Source organism: Panthera leo, chromosome B2 (genome assembly GCF_018350215.1).
Source record: "Panthera leo isolate Ple1 chromosome B2, P.leo_Ple1_pat1.1, whole genome shotgun sequence".
In the NCBI taxonomy this organism is placed as follows: domain Eukaryota; kingdom Metazoa; phylum Chordata; class Mammalia; order Carnivora; family Felidae; genus Panthera; species Panthera leo.
In genome coordinates, this window is record NC_056683.1 from 4,304,112 (window position 1) to 4,321,322 (window position 17,211).

The following is a 17,211-nucleotide window of genomic DNA, read 5'->3' on the forward strand; positions in this document are numbered from 1 at the left end:
CGATCGGGCTCTTGAAACTCAGCGCAGCTAAGCGACCTTTGCAAGAGCTCCACTTTCTTACCAGTTTCAGATCCTTGGAAGACAACTTCGTGAACCACTGGTTGTACTCCAGAGCAGCAATGATGGGTATCAGGTCCCTGGAGGCAGAAATAACAAGACACGTGAAAGCACTTTTAGGACAGCCATATTGGCACTTGATTTTCAACCTGTGACATCCAAGTTTACTTGTTCGTTTCTATCATTCACAAGCACAGCCTCCAGCTGCAACGACTTCCACTGCTAGACAACGGTTAAAGTCTCCAGGACAGATCTTCACGTCTGTAAGCAGAATTCCTAAAGGCTGGCGTCAAATCACTTCGAGGGACTTTGATGGCTGTATCCGCAGGAAAAGAGACCTGTAGTAGCGTGTGCTCGGAGACCTTCCTTGCTCTAAGAGAAACTGTACGTCTAGTTCTCTGTTAGCAAGTCTCTACCTTTAACCATCAAGAATGTCATATACAGTTCACCTCTGACCAATATGGCTTCGAACTGCATGGATTTATTTAATTAAAAAAATACAGTATTCTAAAGGTATCTTCTCTTCTTTATGACTTCCTTAATAACATTTTCCTTCCTCTAGCTTACTTTATGGTAAGAACATATAATACATGAAAATATGTGTTAAATACTTAGGTTATTGGTAAGGCTGTCGGTCAACACTAAACTATTAGTGCTTAAGCTCTGGGGGAGTCGAAAGCTTGGGATTTTCTACTGCGTGGGAGAATCGGTGCCCCAGCCCCCACTCTCCCACCACTGTTAAGAGTCAACTGAACTCTCCCGGTGAGTTTATAATTCAAGCAAGGACACTGTCTAGCCTTGTAGATAATAAGTGACCCTGAATGGATCCCCGATGCTTAGCAAGCATCCTACAACCATTTGGAACTTTCCCGTCGTTCCTGATGCTGATGACACACATGAGACAGCCCAGGTGCATTTTTGTCTCATGCTTCCCACAAACTCTTCAGCCACTGAAGGAACTATGTGCTTCAGAGAGCCACCTGCATCGTGTTTTTCCAGCTTGATGTCTCCTACAACATGCCCCTAACTCATGCACAAGCCAAGAAGCAGACAATTCGCTACTCATCAAACACACCATACAATTTCACGGTCCGCAGCATCTTTCAGTGCTGTGTTCACCTAGGAAAATCCCTGCACCCTTCGACGCATATATCACACACCTCCTGTCTGGGTTCCCCTGGGCCACCCCAGCCAGCACCCTGTCCGAATCTCTATTTAGCATTAATTTTATTCTGCCTCGGAGTAATTTTATTCTGCCTCTGTATTCAACATTTGTTGCCCACCACCCCCAGGCTGTAAGTTCTTTGAAAACCAACTCTCTCCCTTCCAGTTTCAGCCAGACCATAATCAGTTTCATCCTCCTGGCGTGACACATGGCAAACACTCAAACTGTTGCTGAAACGGAAAAGAAAGGCAGAGGTGGAGAGAGTGGCAAAATCCACATTATTTCATAGCCTCTGTGTACCGGGCCCTGTGGCAGGCACACTACTCAGACTATCTCATTTAACCACACGTCTGGCTTCGTCAGACATGCTTTAAAAAGGAGGGGCGCCTGGGTAGGGCTCAGTCAGTTGAACATCTGACTTCCACTGAGGTCGTGATCGCACAGTTCATGGGTTTGAGCCTCACGTCGGGCTCTGTGCTGACAGTTAGGAGCCTGGAGCCTGCTATGGATTCTGGGTCTCCCCCTCTCTCTCTGCCCCTCCTGAGCTTGCTTGCTTGCTCGCTCTCTCTCTCTCTCTCTCTAATTAAAAAAAATAAATAATAAAGGAGAAACAAGTCCCTGCAGGTAGGCGAGAGAAACAATGCAAAACAAAACAAAACAAAACTCTCAGTCACGTGGTTCCATGTGCCATCTGTCCAACGGAAGAGCCTCTTTATCAATTTTTGCTTAAGTTTCAGATTTAAAACCATGAACAGCAACCCTTCCCACAGGTCTTCACTCCCGTCCCTGCTCCCCACGGACCGCGTGCCAGAGTCAACGCCATTTGCTCCCCCTGCGATCTGGGGACAGTCGCTTCTCTGAGGGCAAATGCCGGCTTATCACACACTTGGTTCAGGGGTTCTCCCTGTACTTCTCCATTCAGGAGCCACGGCGGCTCCTCCTCATCTTATTTCCTTGTGTGGATTTAACGTCAAGCAGGGATGACACTTCAGAACCTCTTTATTGTGTGCGCTAGTCTGTCACTTGATTTGAAGGACAGCTGGCTTTTGTCATAACGAAGTCGTTTTCAGGAACCGAAGAGCACATCATTTATAGAAGCAGGTTTTACATTGTCACAGGGGGCAGGACAGCAACAGCTCTAAAACGACAGGCAAAAATCCTGAAAAGGCAGACTGAAGTCCACAAGCAAAGGGAGAAGAATCCAGGCAGAGGAAATGGTCGACAGAGCAAGGTACGGCTTAGTCAGAGATTTTAGATCCGACACCAAAAGCATGATCCACAAAAGGAAAAATTGATAAATTGGACTTCACCTGGTAAAGTGGAAAAATCAGTTTTTCCTTGGCAAATATTTGCACATCACGTTTCTAACGAAGAACTCGATATCAGAATGTATAAAGAAGTTAATGATAAGAAACAACCGAGTTTTTAAAAATAAGCAAAAGAGGCGAGCCTGGGGGGCTCAGTCGGTTAAGCGTCCGACTTCCGCTCAGGTCATGATCTCGCGGTTTTGTGGGTTCGAGCCCCGCGTCGGGCTCTGTGCTGATGGCTCGGAGCCTGGAGCCTGTTTCAGATTCTGTGTCTCCCTCTCTCTGCCCCTCCCCCACTCATGCTCTGTCTCTGACTCTCAAAAATAATAATAATTTTAAAGAGTTAAAAATAAGCAAAAGATCTAAACAGATACTTCACCAAAGAAGATATATCAATGGCAAAGACGTACATAAAAAGATGTCTGAAATTATTAACCATTAAAGAAATGCAATTTAAAGCCAAAACAAGATGCCACTCCAAACTTAGTGAATTGCTAAAATTGAAAACGAAAAAATGCCAAGCGACTGGAACCTCATACGTTGCTGATGGGAATCCGACTGGCATACTCGGTGTGGAAAACAGTCTGACAGTGTCTATGATATTCAATACACGCTGACCGTAAGAGCCAGCAACCTCAATCCTAGATACTCAACCAAGAGAAGTAAAAACGTGTACTTCCACAAAAACTTATATGTTACTGTTTATAACGGCTGTATCCATAATGGTCAGACACTGGAGACAACATGGGTATCTTCCACCGATGCTGGGGGACTTCCAAGGCGAGGTAAGAAAAGGCAATAATATGGCGTCTGCTTACTTCCTTCTCCTGATAGGCTCACCCATGGAATCCAGCCGCCCTGCTCTGAGAAAGGCCAGGCCACGTGGAAGTGTCCCAGCAGACAGCCAGCATCAACTACCAGACCCGTGAATAAGGAAGCCTTCAAGACGGTTCCAGACCCAGCCCATATCTGACTGTAACAGCTGGAAAGAGCCCAAGCAAAAACCACCTGGCGGAGCCTAATCAAGCCCAGAGCTGTGACAGACAATTAATAAGGGACGGCTCTTGCTGTAGTCCATTAAGTTTGGAATGGTTCCTATATAGCAACAGATAACCAGAACACTTAGTATCTAGAAATAAGGCTTGAAAGCGAAGGGAACGTGACTGTTGACAGGGTGACCATTACAAAGCTTTTAAGCAGAGAAATGTTTTAGGAAGTTAACAATTTCAGCAATGTAGGCAGGATGTATCAGAGGAAGGTAACAATTTTCATTATGTAGGCAAGACGTACTGGAGAGAGGAGAGAAGCCTGAGGCAGAAAGCAGGTACAGAGGCTAGCTAGAACAAGAGCCAAGGCAAAATAATACTTTTTTCCGAAATTGATTAAAGACTTAATACAACCCCAGGGGCGCCTGGGTGGCTCAGTCGGTTGAGCGTCTGACTTCGGCTCAGGTCATGATCTCACGTTCGTGGGTTGGAGCCCCGCATCAGGCTCTGTGCTGACAGCTCAGAGCCTGGAGCCTGCTTCAGACTCTGTGTCTCCCTCTCTCTCTGCCCCTCCCCGCTCATGCTTTGTCTCACTGTTTCTCAAAAATAAGTAAATGTAAAAAAAAAAAAAAATTAAAAAATTAAAAAAAAAAATAAAGACTTAATACAACCCCAAATGAAACATGCACACTTTTGTAATGCAACTACAAAGAAACACAAGGACTGTTAGAATAACTGTTCCATCAGGTAAGGTAGGAGTGCAGGGGGAACCGTGATTGAAAATTGACCTATTAAAGTCTTCTTCGAAGAGGCAATAGACTGTTTCTTGACCTCAATGGTGGACACAGTGGTTGACTTTACCATTATTTGCATTCTGGTACACGGAACGGCAAACTTTTCTCTAAGTAAACAACTGTAAGAATGGCCTTAACAGCATTACTCAACCTAGTCATTAAGCTAACCCAAATATCCAATTAACCGTAGAATGGATAACTTGTAGAATGGTCACACATCAGAATACAAAACGGAAGCAAAAGTAAATAAACTATAGCTACATACAACACTATGTAAAACCTCAATTTCTCAGGTCCAAAGCTTCTCTCAACCTGCCAGGACCGTGCAGAGAATGGGGAGCTTCAAGTCTGAGAAGCAAGCATCCAGGAACCACTTCAGCAAACACAGAGAAAAGTCAAGGTCTGAACTGAGTAACACTCGGGATTCCTAGAATCTGTCACTCTCAGAACATCTAAGCTGTAGGGACAGCCACAACAGAGGCCAAGGCTCCAGGAGACTCGGTCTACATATGACAATCTATCACCAATAATGATCAAAACTGGTACATCTCACCTCCACAGAAAAATACACAAGACAAGATGTAAATAATTTCATTCCCGAGAGTTCATTTTCCTGGATGGCTTTCTCAGAACACAGTAATAAGCGATCAGATAAGCAAACAGGATAACTCCTGATTCACGTGGGCCTCCCAACCCCTGTGCCGGTAACACCTCACTGCCGAGAGCTCCCTGGACCTTCCCCGGTGGGGTCTGTGCCAATCAGAACCAATCCCTTCCTCGTGTTTTCACTAAGGCACCCCGGGGGTTACACTACATGATGTAGAAAGGTTTCCAAACACCAATGCTTGTCATCTCAACTGATTTTCTCATGGTGACAGCTTTTTACTATCAGTCCATGGCACGGATTCTGCCTCCCAATGTGTTTTGCCTTGATCTCCTAAGACACTCTTAATTACCACTTGACTCTGATCTGAAAAGTAAAGTCACCCTTGAAGAGTTACAGCAGTTTAGGTAATGCTCCCCTGAGTCTTGGTAACACGGGAACATAATATTCTCTTGTCATTTCCACAGGACATTTCTACTGCTTCCTGAAAATGGGAATAAAGACATCTTAAGACTGCAAACCCTGAGAAGGAAGATCCAATGTTAATACCCTTTAGAGTCACATAGCAGAATCTTTTCCTACACTCTGCTGAAGACAGAGGAGACAATTAACATTCCCTAACCTTTTCCCTGCTATAAATGTATTACACGTAGAGTTTTTCATTGCTGTGGTGGTTGTTAATCCAGCCGTGGGCTGGGGTTTGTAATACAAATTGAGATCATTAGTTCTCATCTCAGTTGGCAGCTCTGAATGATCCAAACCTTCCCTTAAAACTCAAATGTACCTAGGGGCGCCTAGGTGGCTCAGTCGGTTGAGTGTCCGACTTCGGCTCGGGTCATGATTTCACTGTTTATGGGTTCGAGCCCCTGTCGGGCTCTGTGCTGACAGCTCAGAGCCTGGAGCTGCTTGGGATTCTGTGTCTCCCTGTCTCTCCACCCCTCCCCTGCTCACACTCTGTTTCTCTTTCAAAAATAAAGAATTAAAAAAAAAAAAGCAAAACACAAACATACCGAGTTTTTCACTTATTTCCAGAAAAGAAAAAACATGCCATGATAAAACTGACAAAATAAGGGCAGCATCACAGAAAAGATCATGAACTGGGATGAGTTAAGATGGTGGAATAGTAAGGGTACCCTGGGCTTGTCCCTAAAACACAGCTAGATCAGCATCAAACCATTTTGAACACGTAGGAAATCAATCCGAAGATTAACAGAACAATCTGCATAATCTCAGGGACAGAACGTGGCAGCTTCTCTGAACAAGGACACCAAAACACACCTCAGATCTAGCTTCCTTACCTAATTTCTTTAATTGTTAATTTTTTGATTTCATTCTATTATTATAGCTGTTGTTGTTTTTTCTTCCTCCAAAATGACAAGAGGGTGGAATTTACCTCAAAAGAAAGAAGAGGAAATAAATGAAGGCCAGGGATTTAATGAATGCAGATATGAGTAAGATGCCTGAACTAGATTTTAAAACAAGGATTATAAGGATACTAGCTGGGCTTGAAAAAAAGCATAGAAGACACCAGAGAATCCCTTTCTGCAGAGATAAAAGAACTAAAATCTAGTCAGGCCAAAATTAAAAATGCTATAACCAAGTTTCAAACCCAAATGAAGGCCATAAAAACAAGGGTGGATGAGGCAGAAGAGTGAATCAATGATATCTAGAAGATGAAATTATGGAAAATAATGAAGCTGAAAAGAAGAAGGAAACAAAGGTAACAGATCACAAAGGCAAACTTAGGGAACTCAGTGATTGATTAAAACATAATAACATTTGTATCATAGGGGTTCCAGAAGATGAAGAGAGAGAGAAGGGGGCAGAAGGTTTATGTGAGCAAATTATAGCTGAAAACTCCCCTTATCTAGGGAGGACACAGACATCAAAATCCAAGAAGCACAGAGAACTCCCATTAAATTCACCAAAAGCCAGCCATCGCCAAGACATATCATAGTCAAATTCACGAAACACACAGAAAAGGGAAGAATTCTGAAAGTGGCAAGGGGGAAAAGAAGTCCCTAACCTACAAGGGAAGACAGATCAGGTTCACAGCAGATCTGTCCACAGACACTTGGCAGGCCAGAAAGGGATGGCAGGATATATTCAATGTGCTGAATCGGAAAAACATGCAGCCAAGAATACTCTATCCAGCAAGATTGTCATTCAAAACAGAAGGAGAGATAGTTTCCCAGGCAAAGAAAAAAACTGAAGGTGTTTGTGACCACTAAACCAGCCCTACATGAAATTTTAAGGGAGACTCTTTGAGTGCAAAGAAAAAGAAAAAAAAAAAAAAAAGACCAAAAGCAACAAAGACTAGAAAGGACCAGAGAGTATCACCAGAAACACCAACTCTAAGGCAAAACAATGGCACTGAATTCATATCTTTTACAATAATCACTCTGAATATAAATGGACTAAATGCTCCAATCAAAAGACACAGGGTATCAAAATGGATAAACACAAGATCCATCTACAAGAGATTCATTTTAGATCTAAAGACACCTGCAAATTGAAAGTGAGAGGATAGAGAACTGTCTATCATGCTAATGGACACCAAAAGAAAGCCAGAGTAGCCAAATTGTATCAGACAAACTAGACTTTGAAACAAACGCTATCGGGGCACCTGGGTGGCTCAGTCAGTTAAGTGTCCACCTTCAGCTCAGGTCATGATCTCACAGTTCATGAGTTCAAGGTCGACACTGGGCGCGCTGCCGTAAGCACAGAGCCCACTTCGGATCCTCTGTCCCCCTCTCTCTCTGCCCCTCCCCCCCACGCTCGCTCGCGCGGACTCTCTGTCAAATAAACATTAAAACAAAGACTGTAACAAGAGATGAAGAAGGGCATTATATCATAATTAAGAAGTCTGTCGATCAAGAATATCTAACAATTGTAAATATATATGCCCCCAATACGGAACCACTCAAATATAAAAGGAGGCGGATAGGGGATGGGCTAGATGGTGATGGGTATTAAGGAGGGCACTTGTTGGGATGAGCACTGGGTATTTACTGTAAGTGATGATCACTGAAGTCTACCCTTGAAACCAATATTGCACTGCATGTTAACTAACTAAAATTTAAAGAAAAGGAATGAAAAGAAAATAAAAGAGAAAAGAGAAAAAAGAAAAAAGAAAAGATCATGAACTAGCCTCTGGAAATGCAAAATTTTCTGTAATGTAGGGATTTTGTGTGTCTCTTTTCCTTTCAATTAAGAAAACTGGCCACTTTATATGGTTGTTCATTTTAAAAGGAGTCTTTTTAAAGTCGTCAAGAATCTTCAAACTACTCTACGGTGAACCCAGGGAGGTACACCCGTAGGATTTTAGATCGAAGACTCCAAACCCTTCCCATCACATTCAACCAGCCACTTATTTGGAAAGCCAACAATCACATGTTTCCTGAAGCAATTCCTCAAATAACGAGAGCACTCTTGTTGTTTTGGGTGTTAAAAATAAACTGCTAATAGTGGGAGAGGGGGCTATTTCAAAAAGTTAAAATGCAAAAACAAACAAGTTGGCAAGTGATTCAGGGTCTAAGTCACTTGCCTTAGTCACAGAGCCCGTCTGACCCAGACCGGAAACCACGCGTACGGAATTGTTCACAGACATTTTGAAAAGGAAAACAGAAGCCAGCGCTGCTCTTCATACCTGATTTCACACTCCAAACAGCATTTCTTCCTTTTGAAATGAGAGCGAGAATAAAGAGAGACAGCCTAGATTAGGAAAGAATTACACCAATGCCCTCGGGACAACCTTGACAAACATTAACCCACACGCAAAACTCTTCTGGAAGCATCAGGCTCAAGATTGTCACTCTGATGAGTAAGAAATATGAAAACACAAACACACGAGTCTGAAGGGAATGAGCTGCCAGCTGGGCTCTCATGAGCCAGGTTTAAACTCAATGATGCATGTCATTGAGCCTTTAGAGGATTGACGAGATTAGCTCGTCTTGCAAATCTACCGGGAGCAAGAAAAAAAAAAATCGATGTATCCAAAGCGGTATATTCTCTTCGCCTCGGCACCACTCCCCCTCCACCCCATCATTCCCACCCCTGCAAATTACAGCGTAATTACACTTTTTAACATGTCGGCTCACAGACCTTGGAGAGGTCCCGTGAGAAATGTGCAGCAAAGCCTTTTCCAGCTATGCCTCTTTTTGGCCCATCGGTACCTAAAGCAGCGCATGCTTCAAGAATATACTTAAATAAAATTTTGGAAGCTATAGAGAACAAGTGGGTGGGCATTTTCCCAAGTACAATGCTTCCTAACTGCTCTTCTCCAGGGAGGAACTGGATGGCTCTAGCATGCACACGGTCATCCCCATCCGCGAATGCTTACCCCTCATTCAGTTCTGATACAGCCTTTTAGCTAGTCAGTTTTCCGTGACAGCATTCAAGTTGCTCTCGATCTACCTTGAAGCTCCGGGACAGACCCTCAAGACTGAAGGGAGGTGGCTGAAGACGCACACGCGTGGAGGCAGTCCCCAGGGAAGACAAAAGAGCACACTGGAGGCTTCATAAGCGGCCTCAGGACGACGTCCACGTTTCCCCATTTCTCAGTTCCTGAGGCCGTGTGCTATAAGGGTCACGGTGTCCTAACAATGGGTATGTCTCTGCAGGAGAGCAGATCCCGGGCAAATGAGAGGGGAGAGGACACTAGGAGGGTGTGTCTGATGAGAACGATGACGGGGGCACTGCCCAGTCCCTAGACCTGCAAACTCTCAATCTATATTCTCTTTGATGAGAATTATCGATGGGGAGCACACGCGTGCAGACTGTTTCCTCCGTGCCTGTGCTCCACGTGAGAAAAGCCGCCCAAACCACGTGTAGCCTCCCTGTTCTCAGACCTGCAACATTAACACCAATGCCCCACGCATGACCCAAACCTCCCGATTTGGATAAGCTGAAAAAAACGGTCGTTACAAACCCCTAGATGCAAAAGATGCCGGCCTGGGGTGAGTGAACTGAAAGAAACACACAGAATTGATAGAAATCCGGAGAGGATTCAGCCATGGATTGGAGTAGGTAACAAAGAGCAAAATCGGGTTAAGAACGTGAATAGTCTAACGACCGCCAACCTGCCTATGGGGGAGAGTATTTGAGTAGTCCAGGAAGCCTTTAAAAAAGAATCCCCTCACCCTCCCAGGATTCTGGTCTGTTTCCCTAGAGCAGCTCAGTTGTCCTTGAACATCCTTTATTCTGTGGCACTGGTTTGACGCTACAGCATCACGTCGTACAGCCTGAACAAGACAGACACAACCCGGCCCTCACAGAACTTCCATCCCAGGACCACTAATGAGTTTAGAGACCCTAGAGGCTCTTAAGAAAGGAAGTGTCTAAGTATGGGGACTACAGACAAGGAAGAATGGAATGAAAAAATAAAGCTTTGAATGGTGGCCAATTGGGAATTATGTTCCAACAGAGCTTCTGGGAGCCAACTGCCACCATGGGAAAATTCACCAATGCGTATGAGAATTACTGCCCCGTTTGCTAACAAACTCCAGCTCAACAGGGGCCCGTCGACCTCTCCTCTTGATCCTCCAATGCGTCTCATTCCTCCCTTCTTTTCTCCACAATTCATACCCAAACGAGAAAGTAACATTTTTGTAAAACCTCTCAAATTCAGACAATGACCCCTATTCCCCTCAAACTGGGCCACTCTGGATCCTTCCAAACTACTGTGCTGCTTAAGTACAGACTGTCCCTTCACGGACAAGCGTGCTCAAGATTCTAACATACAGAAATGTCCATCCAGTGTACTCCGTTGTAATTTGATTGGCAAAATATTATTAATACAGGCTATCTAAAAGCACTGACCGTAAGTAGCCTCTTTATATGGAAGCTGGCACTAATCGTAATAGTAAGAATCATGGGGGGAAAATTAAATCCTCAACAACGAGGGGATATACTGAAGATTAGGGCAAAAGAGTTCTGGAAAAAGTCCAAGTATTTAGGCATTAGTAGGAAAGGGGACGTCTATAGCAATGACCCCTGCTGTTATTAAGCCCACTGCAATAAAAAAAACAAAAAAAAAAAATTGAAAAAAAAGAAAAAAAATTGAGAACTAATTTTTTAGTAGTTACTACATGCAAAATACAGCAATAGTAATATGTTGTATATTATAAAACAAAGATTGAAATTTTAGAATGAGTCAGCAATAAGCATAAATAGAAGCTCTAAATTTTTTTTGTAGCTCATCTTGCATTTTCCTTTGGGGAGATACAGCCCGCAGAGCGTATGTTTGTAAATAAAGTTTTATTGGAACACTCCAATCGCACGTTGTCTAGAGTGAGAACGTTCAATTGCACGTTGTCTAGAGTTGCGTTTGAGCTGCCACGGTGGCTGCCTGCCCCATAAAGCCTAAAATATTTAATATTTACTATCTGGCCCTTGACAGGAAAAGTTTTCCGCCTTCTGATCTCAGTAATGACAAAAGTGCTTCTAGCCCTTTACCAAGTAGGAAAAGTAAATGATCATGAATGCAGTGTTTACTGACAAAATGAAAATTCTCCAGCTAAGGAATCATAAAAAACTCTGTTTGTAGGGAAATTCTAAGTTTCGACAAGGTTCCTCAACGGTGGACAGCATTCCACATATTTCTATGTATGTCAAGGAACTGTATTTAGCAGCTTCCCTAGATATGGTTTCCCTCTGTGGCCAGATTAATCACCAAATTGATTAATCACCAAATTGAGCACAGTGGATATGCTGGAAAACAGCACTGACATTACACATAGCCTGTTAATGGTGTAAAGACTGTTGAAGGTGTGACAGAGGAAGCCAGAACAACACCTCAAGCCGCCATACACGGTGTCTTCACTCCAAGTATGGTCCATGGACCCCTGGGGAACCCCGGGACTCCCTCAAGGGCCTCACAAGTTCAAAACTACTTTCATAATAACACTGAAACAAATTGTCCTTTACGCTGTGTAGACGTCTGCACGGATGGTATAAAAATGACAGCAGGGAAAACCACCGGCGCCTTAGCAGGAAATCAACATGGCCATCCAGGCCTGGACGCCGGTCACTGTGTTCGTTACCGCCACACATGCGGTTTCTTCCAACAAATGCCCATGTCATTTAAGAACGCCCTTGGGGCGCCCGGGTGGCGCAGTCAGCCGTCCGACTCTTGATGTGGGCTCGGGTCACCATCTCACGGGTTCGTGAGTTCGAGCCCCGTGTCAGGCTCTGCACTGATGGCACGGAGCCTGCCTGGATTCTGTCTCTCTCCCTTTCTGCCCCTCCCCTGCACATGCTCTCTAGCTCTCTAAAAATAAATGAATAAACTTAAAAAAAGAAAAAGCTGGGGCGCCTGGGTGGCTCAGTCAGTTAAGCCTCCGATTCTTGCTTTCAGCTCAGGTCATGATCTCAAGGTTGGGGAGTTCAAGTCCCACGCTGGGCTCTGCACGAACAGTGTGGAGCCTGCTTGGGATTCTCTCTCCCTCCCTCTCTCCGCCCCTCCCTCCCTCATGCTGTCTTTCTTTGTCAAAAAAAAAAAAAAAAAAAAAAGGAAAGACAGAAAGAAAAGAAAGAAAGAAAGAAAGAAAGAAAGAAAGAAAGAAAGAAAGAAAAAGGAATGCCCTTGATGAAGTAGAAAATACTTCTTTTATTAAATCTCAGCCCTCGAGTACCTGCCTGTGCGACAAAACAGAAACAGGCACAAAATGCTTCCTCTTTATACAAAGGGCTCATCTTCTCAATGCGAAGTATCTTTGTGATAGAGTTCTAAGCAGAACTCGCTCTCTCATGGAACACCATGAAAAAAATAACAAAGTACAGTCAATTCAGACTTGGGATTTAGCAGATGTTTTCTCTACAGCGTAAAAAGTTGTTAGCCCGTCACTTCGAGGAACTTTTTTCCAACAGTAAAGTTATAACTTTAAAAAAAAAAAAGAAAACCACTCGAATCTGGGGAAACTTTTATCGGCCACTAGGAGACTGACAGTTTTGCCACGCTTAAAAAGACTTTTTTGAGAGGATCAGCGGTGTTAACACATGTCCTCTTTTCTCCCTATTGTACAACAGCAAAATATCTGCACACTATGCATAACCCAGTGAACCAGTATTTTCTAAATGAACGATGCAGAATGCTTGCTACAAAACCATCTGGGGGTAAGATTAGTTCAAAGTACAAGATGGACCAAATGGATTTGCTTTTTAAGTTTATTATTTTTGAGAGAGAGAGAGAGAGAGAGAGAGAGAGAGAGAGAGAGAGAGAGCACACACACTCAAGCAGGGGAGGGGCAGGGAGAGAGGGGGAGACAAGAGTCTCGACGTGGGGCTCAACCTCACAAACCGTGAGATCATGACCTGAGCCGAAATCAAGAGCCAGGTGCTCAACCGACTGAGTCACCCAAGGGCCCCAGTGGGATTTAAAGTAAAATAAAAAAAAGTTCGTTGATACGGTTTCCGACTCCACACAGCAACTGAACTTTGGAAAACCATCGCTTTACTAGTCATGGTGGAGTATGAAAGAGGAGTATCCACAGTCATGTGACGAGGCTATTAACAACGCTCCCTTTTCTAAGGACGCATCTGCTTAAGCCTGGATGTTCTAAATGTACTTCGGTCAATGCCACGCATCACGAGAGCGTGAACAGGAGCGGACACGGGAACCCAGCTGCCTTCTGTGAAGTCAGAAGTTACAGGGATCGGCACACAGGTGAAGGGAAGCCACTCTTCCGCGGACTTAGGTTTGTCTCGGAAAATGGTTATTGTTCACGACAACGGTACCTACGTTAGCATGTAATGGGTTTATTAACATGTTTAAAGGCATTAGTAAGTGTTTAATTTTAGTTTTGGCTTCTACTACGGTGAGTCCCAAAAGATATAACCCACGTAACCCAAAAGCTCAATCACTGCCAAGACCTGTAAAGGGTTCCGGGGGCCGCACACATTGAGCCCTAATGCTGCAGGGCGACCCAGTCCTCTTACTCTACGTACAATTTCCTGCGTTTATTGGAGAAAAACCTGCAGACTAAGATTCTTCCTTGTTTCTCAGTTCACTTTTTCACAAGCTACGCAGGACAGACACCCAGGGAAGCCGGAGCGGGAGTACGACGTCCCCTCGTGTGCAGGAAGAGGGGGAACGGCTCCAGGCGGGAGAAAACCACCCTGCTCCACAAGCAGGAAGCAAATCCACGCTTGAGAACCAGGGGCTTCAGGCACTTGGCTTCGGCCACGAGCACAGACCAGGCCTCGCCACCCTCTGCAGGCCCCAGCGCCGCAGAGAGGGCTCCCGTCCGTGTTCTCTGCTCCGTTCCGTTGGCTAGGACTCTTCGGGAACCCTGTACAGCTCTGGATTTTCCCGCCAGGTAGGTGGGAAAATAATTTGAAATGGCATTTTTCAGGCCACGACGCCGTATTCCAGCTGTGCACGTAGCGCGAAAGGTAGGGCCGGATGCCAGGATTCTCTCTCTCGATGCCAGAGAGGACGGACTGACTGGGCTGAGGTTCACGGCGGTGGGACTAGCGTCTGCTGCTTAAAATAAGCAGCGTTTCCAGGGAGGAGGCTGGGATACCCAGCAAAGACGCAGGGGCACCGCCCAACACTGCCTAACCCTGAACGAAGCTTCTTCCCTGGGGCCTGACCCCGCTAGCCACGGCCCTAAACATATGAACGTCAAGATCTTAAAACCTGCAGGTTTCTCAAAAAACGTGTAACGGGATTCACAGCCGTATTATCGTTATCGCAAGGCAGATAACGGCAAACCCGTTCCCACCACCGTGTGCGCATCTATACCCTAGCAGCGAATCCCCAACTCATAAAGAAATTGTAAACCAAAAGTCATTTCTTAGGATTACAGCATAAAATTGCCTCCTAGAAAAAATGTTCTAAGGCAATTAGGCAAAATAATACTATATTACATAGTATTATATACACAGGGCAGATGATTAAATAGACTTTCGTAAGCCGGTATAAGAACCTCAGAATTATATTATTTCCATAGTTCCTAACTATGAACTCTGGATTTCAAGTACACACAGGCACCTCCATCCCAAATGAACACATCTGAGACTATTACTTGAAAGGCAAAATTCAGAGAGTCTTAGATTCTCCAGATTCCCCTTATAACGGGATTTCCTGGAGATCGCCTGTGTCTATAAGCACCAGCTGAGAAGTATGGTTCCAGAAGCAAAAATCAGTTGCAAACGGAAGGAAAGAAAGCAGTGGCTTACCTGTGGTCAAGATGGCTGAAGTCTTGCAAATTCAATTCCCTGGTGTCCTGTGTCAGATAAATTGTATCCACATCCTGTTTAAATATAATTAAATCATGTAAATAGTCCACACAGATGATCAGGAAAGAGGGATGCAGAGAGAGAATTAGACAATGATACAGACAGATTTTCACATAATCTGAGGAAGGAAGATTTTAAGCCGAAAACATGAATGGTGGGGGGAAAGGAAGAAAAAAAGAAACCAGCCAGTCAAATACTGGAATATTCTCCAGGCGAGGGGGGGGGGGGGGGCACACACAAGCCTGCACACAAACACACTTACCCACTGTACTTCTTCTCTGTATGAAAATCCAAGCCAGTCACACACACAGGCGTACATCTGAGAAAATCCACCTGAAACACACACAACAGAAACACACAACAGAAATGTGACAGGTTTTTGGCTAAATGATTTTTAAGTTAAAGTTTAAAAGTTTAAATATGGCCGATGTTGACAATGCTGATTATTTCTTTCTGTTTGGGAAAACGGCAAAGATTCTCCCCCTTGTTCTATAGTAAGTACACAGCAGGACGCAATACGGCTTAAATACAGGACTTTTATCCACCAGTCTAAAGTCTGTGCAGTGGTAATTACACCTTAAAACTAATTGTACCTTTACAGAAGCATACTAGGAATAGACGTAACTTCCTGGCACGGGGACATCCATGCGGCCATTTATAATTTGGTTTTAAAATGCATGCTCACCGCAGGGCCCCTGCTCGGCCACGGTCTGGCTGTCCCACAGAGCCTGGAGACTGGCCAGTCGCTCAGAGGGCTCCATGGAGACTTTTTTCATGATTCTCCTGCAAGACCAAAATAACAATAAATTTCAAAAATCGAGTGGTTGGCACCGCACGTAGAAATCTGTTTTGTGGTACGCCTTTTTTTAGACCAAAGATGGCTGCCACTTTGATTTCGGTAAACGTAAATTCCACTTTCTGAGCATCAAGAAGCTGGAAACCTCAGAAACTTAATCGCCTTTCTTTAGCCCCCTTTTATAGGCCCAAGGAATTATCCAGGGATGTGGACAGTCTCTATGTTATTTCGTTGTTTCGTGACAGTAGATTGCACTAGAATAATTAGAAGGCAGCGTGTTCTACTTGATGAATTATTAGCTCATGTGTATGCTAAATTTGAATCACGAGCTTTCAGAAACTTAAAACACACATCTCTTCCTCTGTGCTTCCATAGTACCCCTTACAAACGTCCGCCAAGAAAGAGTATATCATGTCGGAAGAAGTGTTCCTTTTACTGTGGTTCAGAGCCCGGCCGACCACTTCCAAATTTCACTATTCACAGATCTGGCGAAGTAAGAGGACCTACCCCGTGGGGTAATCGTGAGAAAGAAAGAAATTAATACCTGTGAAGTTATCAAAACAATCCGCGCTGCCTGGTGAAGTCTCAATAAACATTAGCCGATGCTCTCAGAGTCATCACATACTAATCGTTTCAATTTTTTTTTTTAACATTTATTCACTTTTGAGAGACAGAGACAGAACACGAGCAGGGTAGGGGCAGAGCAAAGGAGACACAGAATCCGAGGCAGGCTTCGGGCTCTGAGCTGTCAGCACAGAGCCCGACATGGGGCCTGAACCCACAAACCGCGAGATCATGACCTGAGCCGAAGTCGAGTGCTTAACCGACTGAGCCACCCAGGCGCCCCTCACGTAGTAATCATTTAATGGGTAATTTATGAATCCATTAACTCACCCCCGAATTTTTATTAAATGTCTACAGCATGGCAAGACCAGCTGTCAGGTACTAGATACCAACCACGAACAAAACCGACACCATCCCTGCCCTCCAAATGGACAGCCTATCGTGAGAAGCAGACAAACAGGAGGTATAAAAGGAGAAGTAGAGGGTATAGTGGGGCGGGGGGTGCAGAAAAAGGGCACTTAACTTCTCCTCTGGTGGGGGGAGGGCAGCGGAGCGTGGGGAATGTGGACGGTGCTCTCCAGTCCCTACCACGTCTGTGCTAAAACCTGAAGAGGAATAAAGACTTCATCGGGGCGGGGGTGGGGGGAGGAGATGGGGAACCAGGAGCTGGGGAGACCACTCCAGACGAAGGGACAG

At 44.6% G+C, this 17,211-nt stretch overlaps 1 protein-coding gene across 11 annotated transcripts in view; it reads right to left on the reverse strand.

Annotated features, from left to right (window-relative positions):
• CARMIL1 (capping protein regulator and myosin 1 linker 1) overlaps nucleotides 1–17,211 on the reverse strand; it is a 309,417-nt gene that overhangs the window by 154,697 nt on the left and 137,509 nt on the right. For all 11 annotated transcript variants that reach the window (XM_042937729.1, XM_042937736.1, XM_042937731.1 and 8 more), the window contains 4 exons: nucleotides 15,841–15,938; nucleotides 15,418–15,488; nucleotides 15,096–15,169; nucleotides 62–137 (listed from right to left, as the gene is read on the reverse strand). In XM_042937729.1, coding sequence (XP_042793663.1) covers nucleotides 62–137; nucleotides 15,096–15,169; nucleotides 15,418–15,488; nucleotides 15,841–15,938 — 319 coding nt within the window. The remainder of the gene's footprint in view (nucleotides 1–61; nucleotides 138–15,095; nucleotides 15,170–15,417; nucleotides 15,489–15,840; nucleotides 15,939–17,211) is intronic.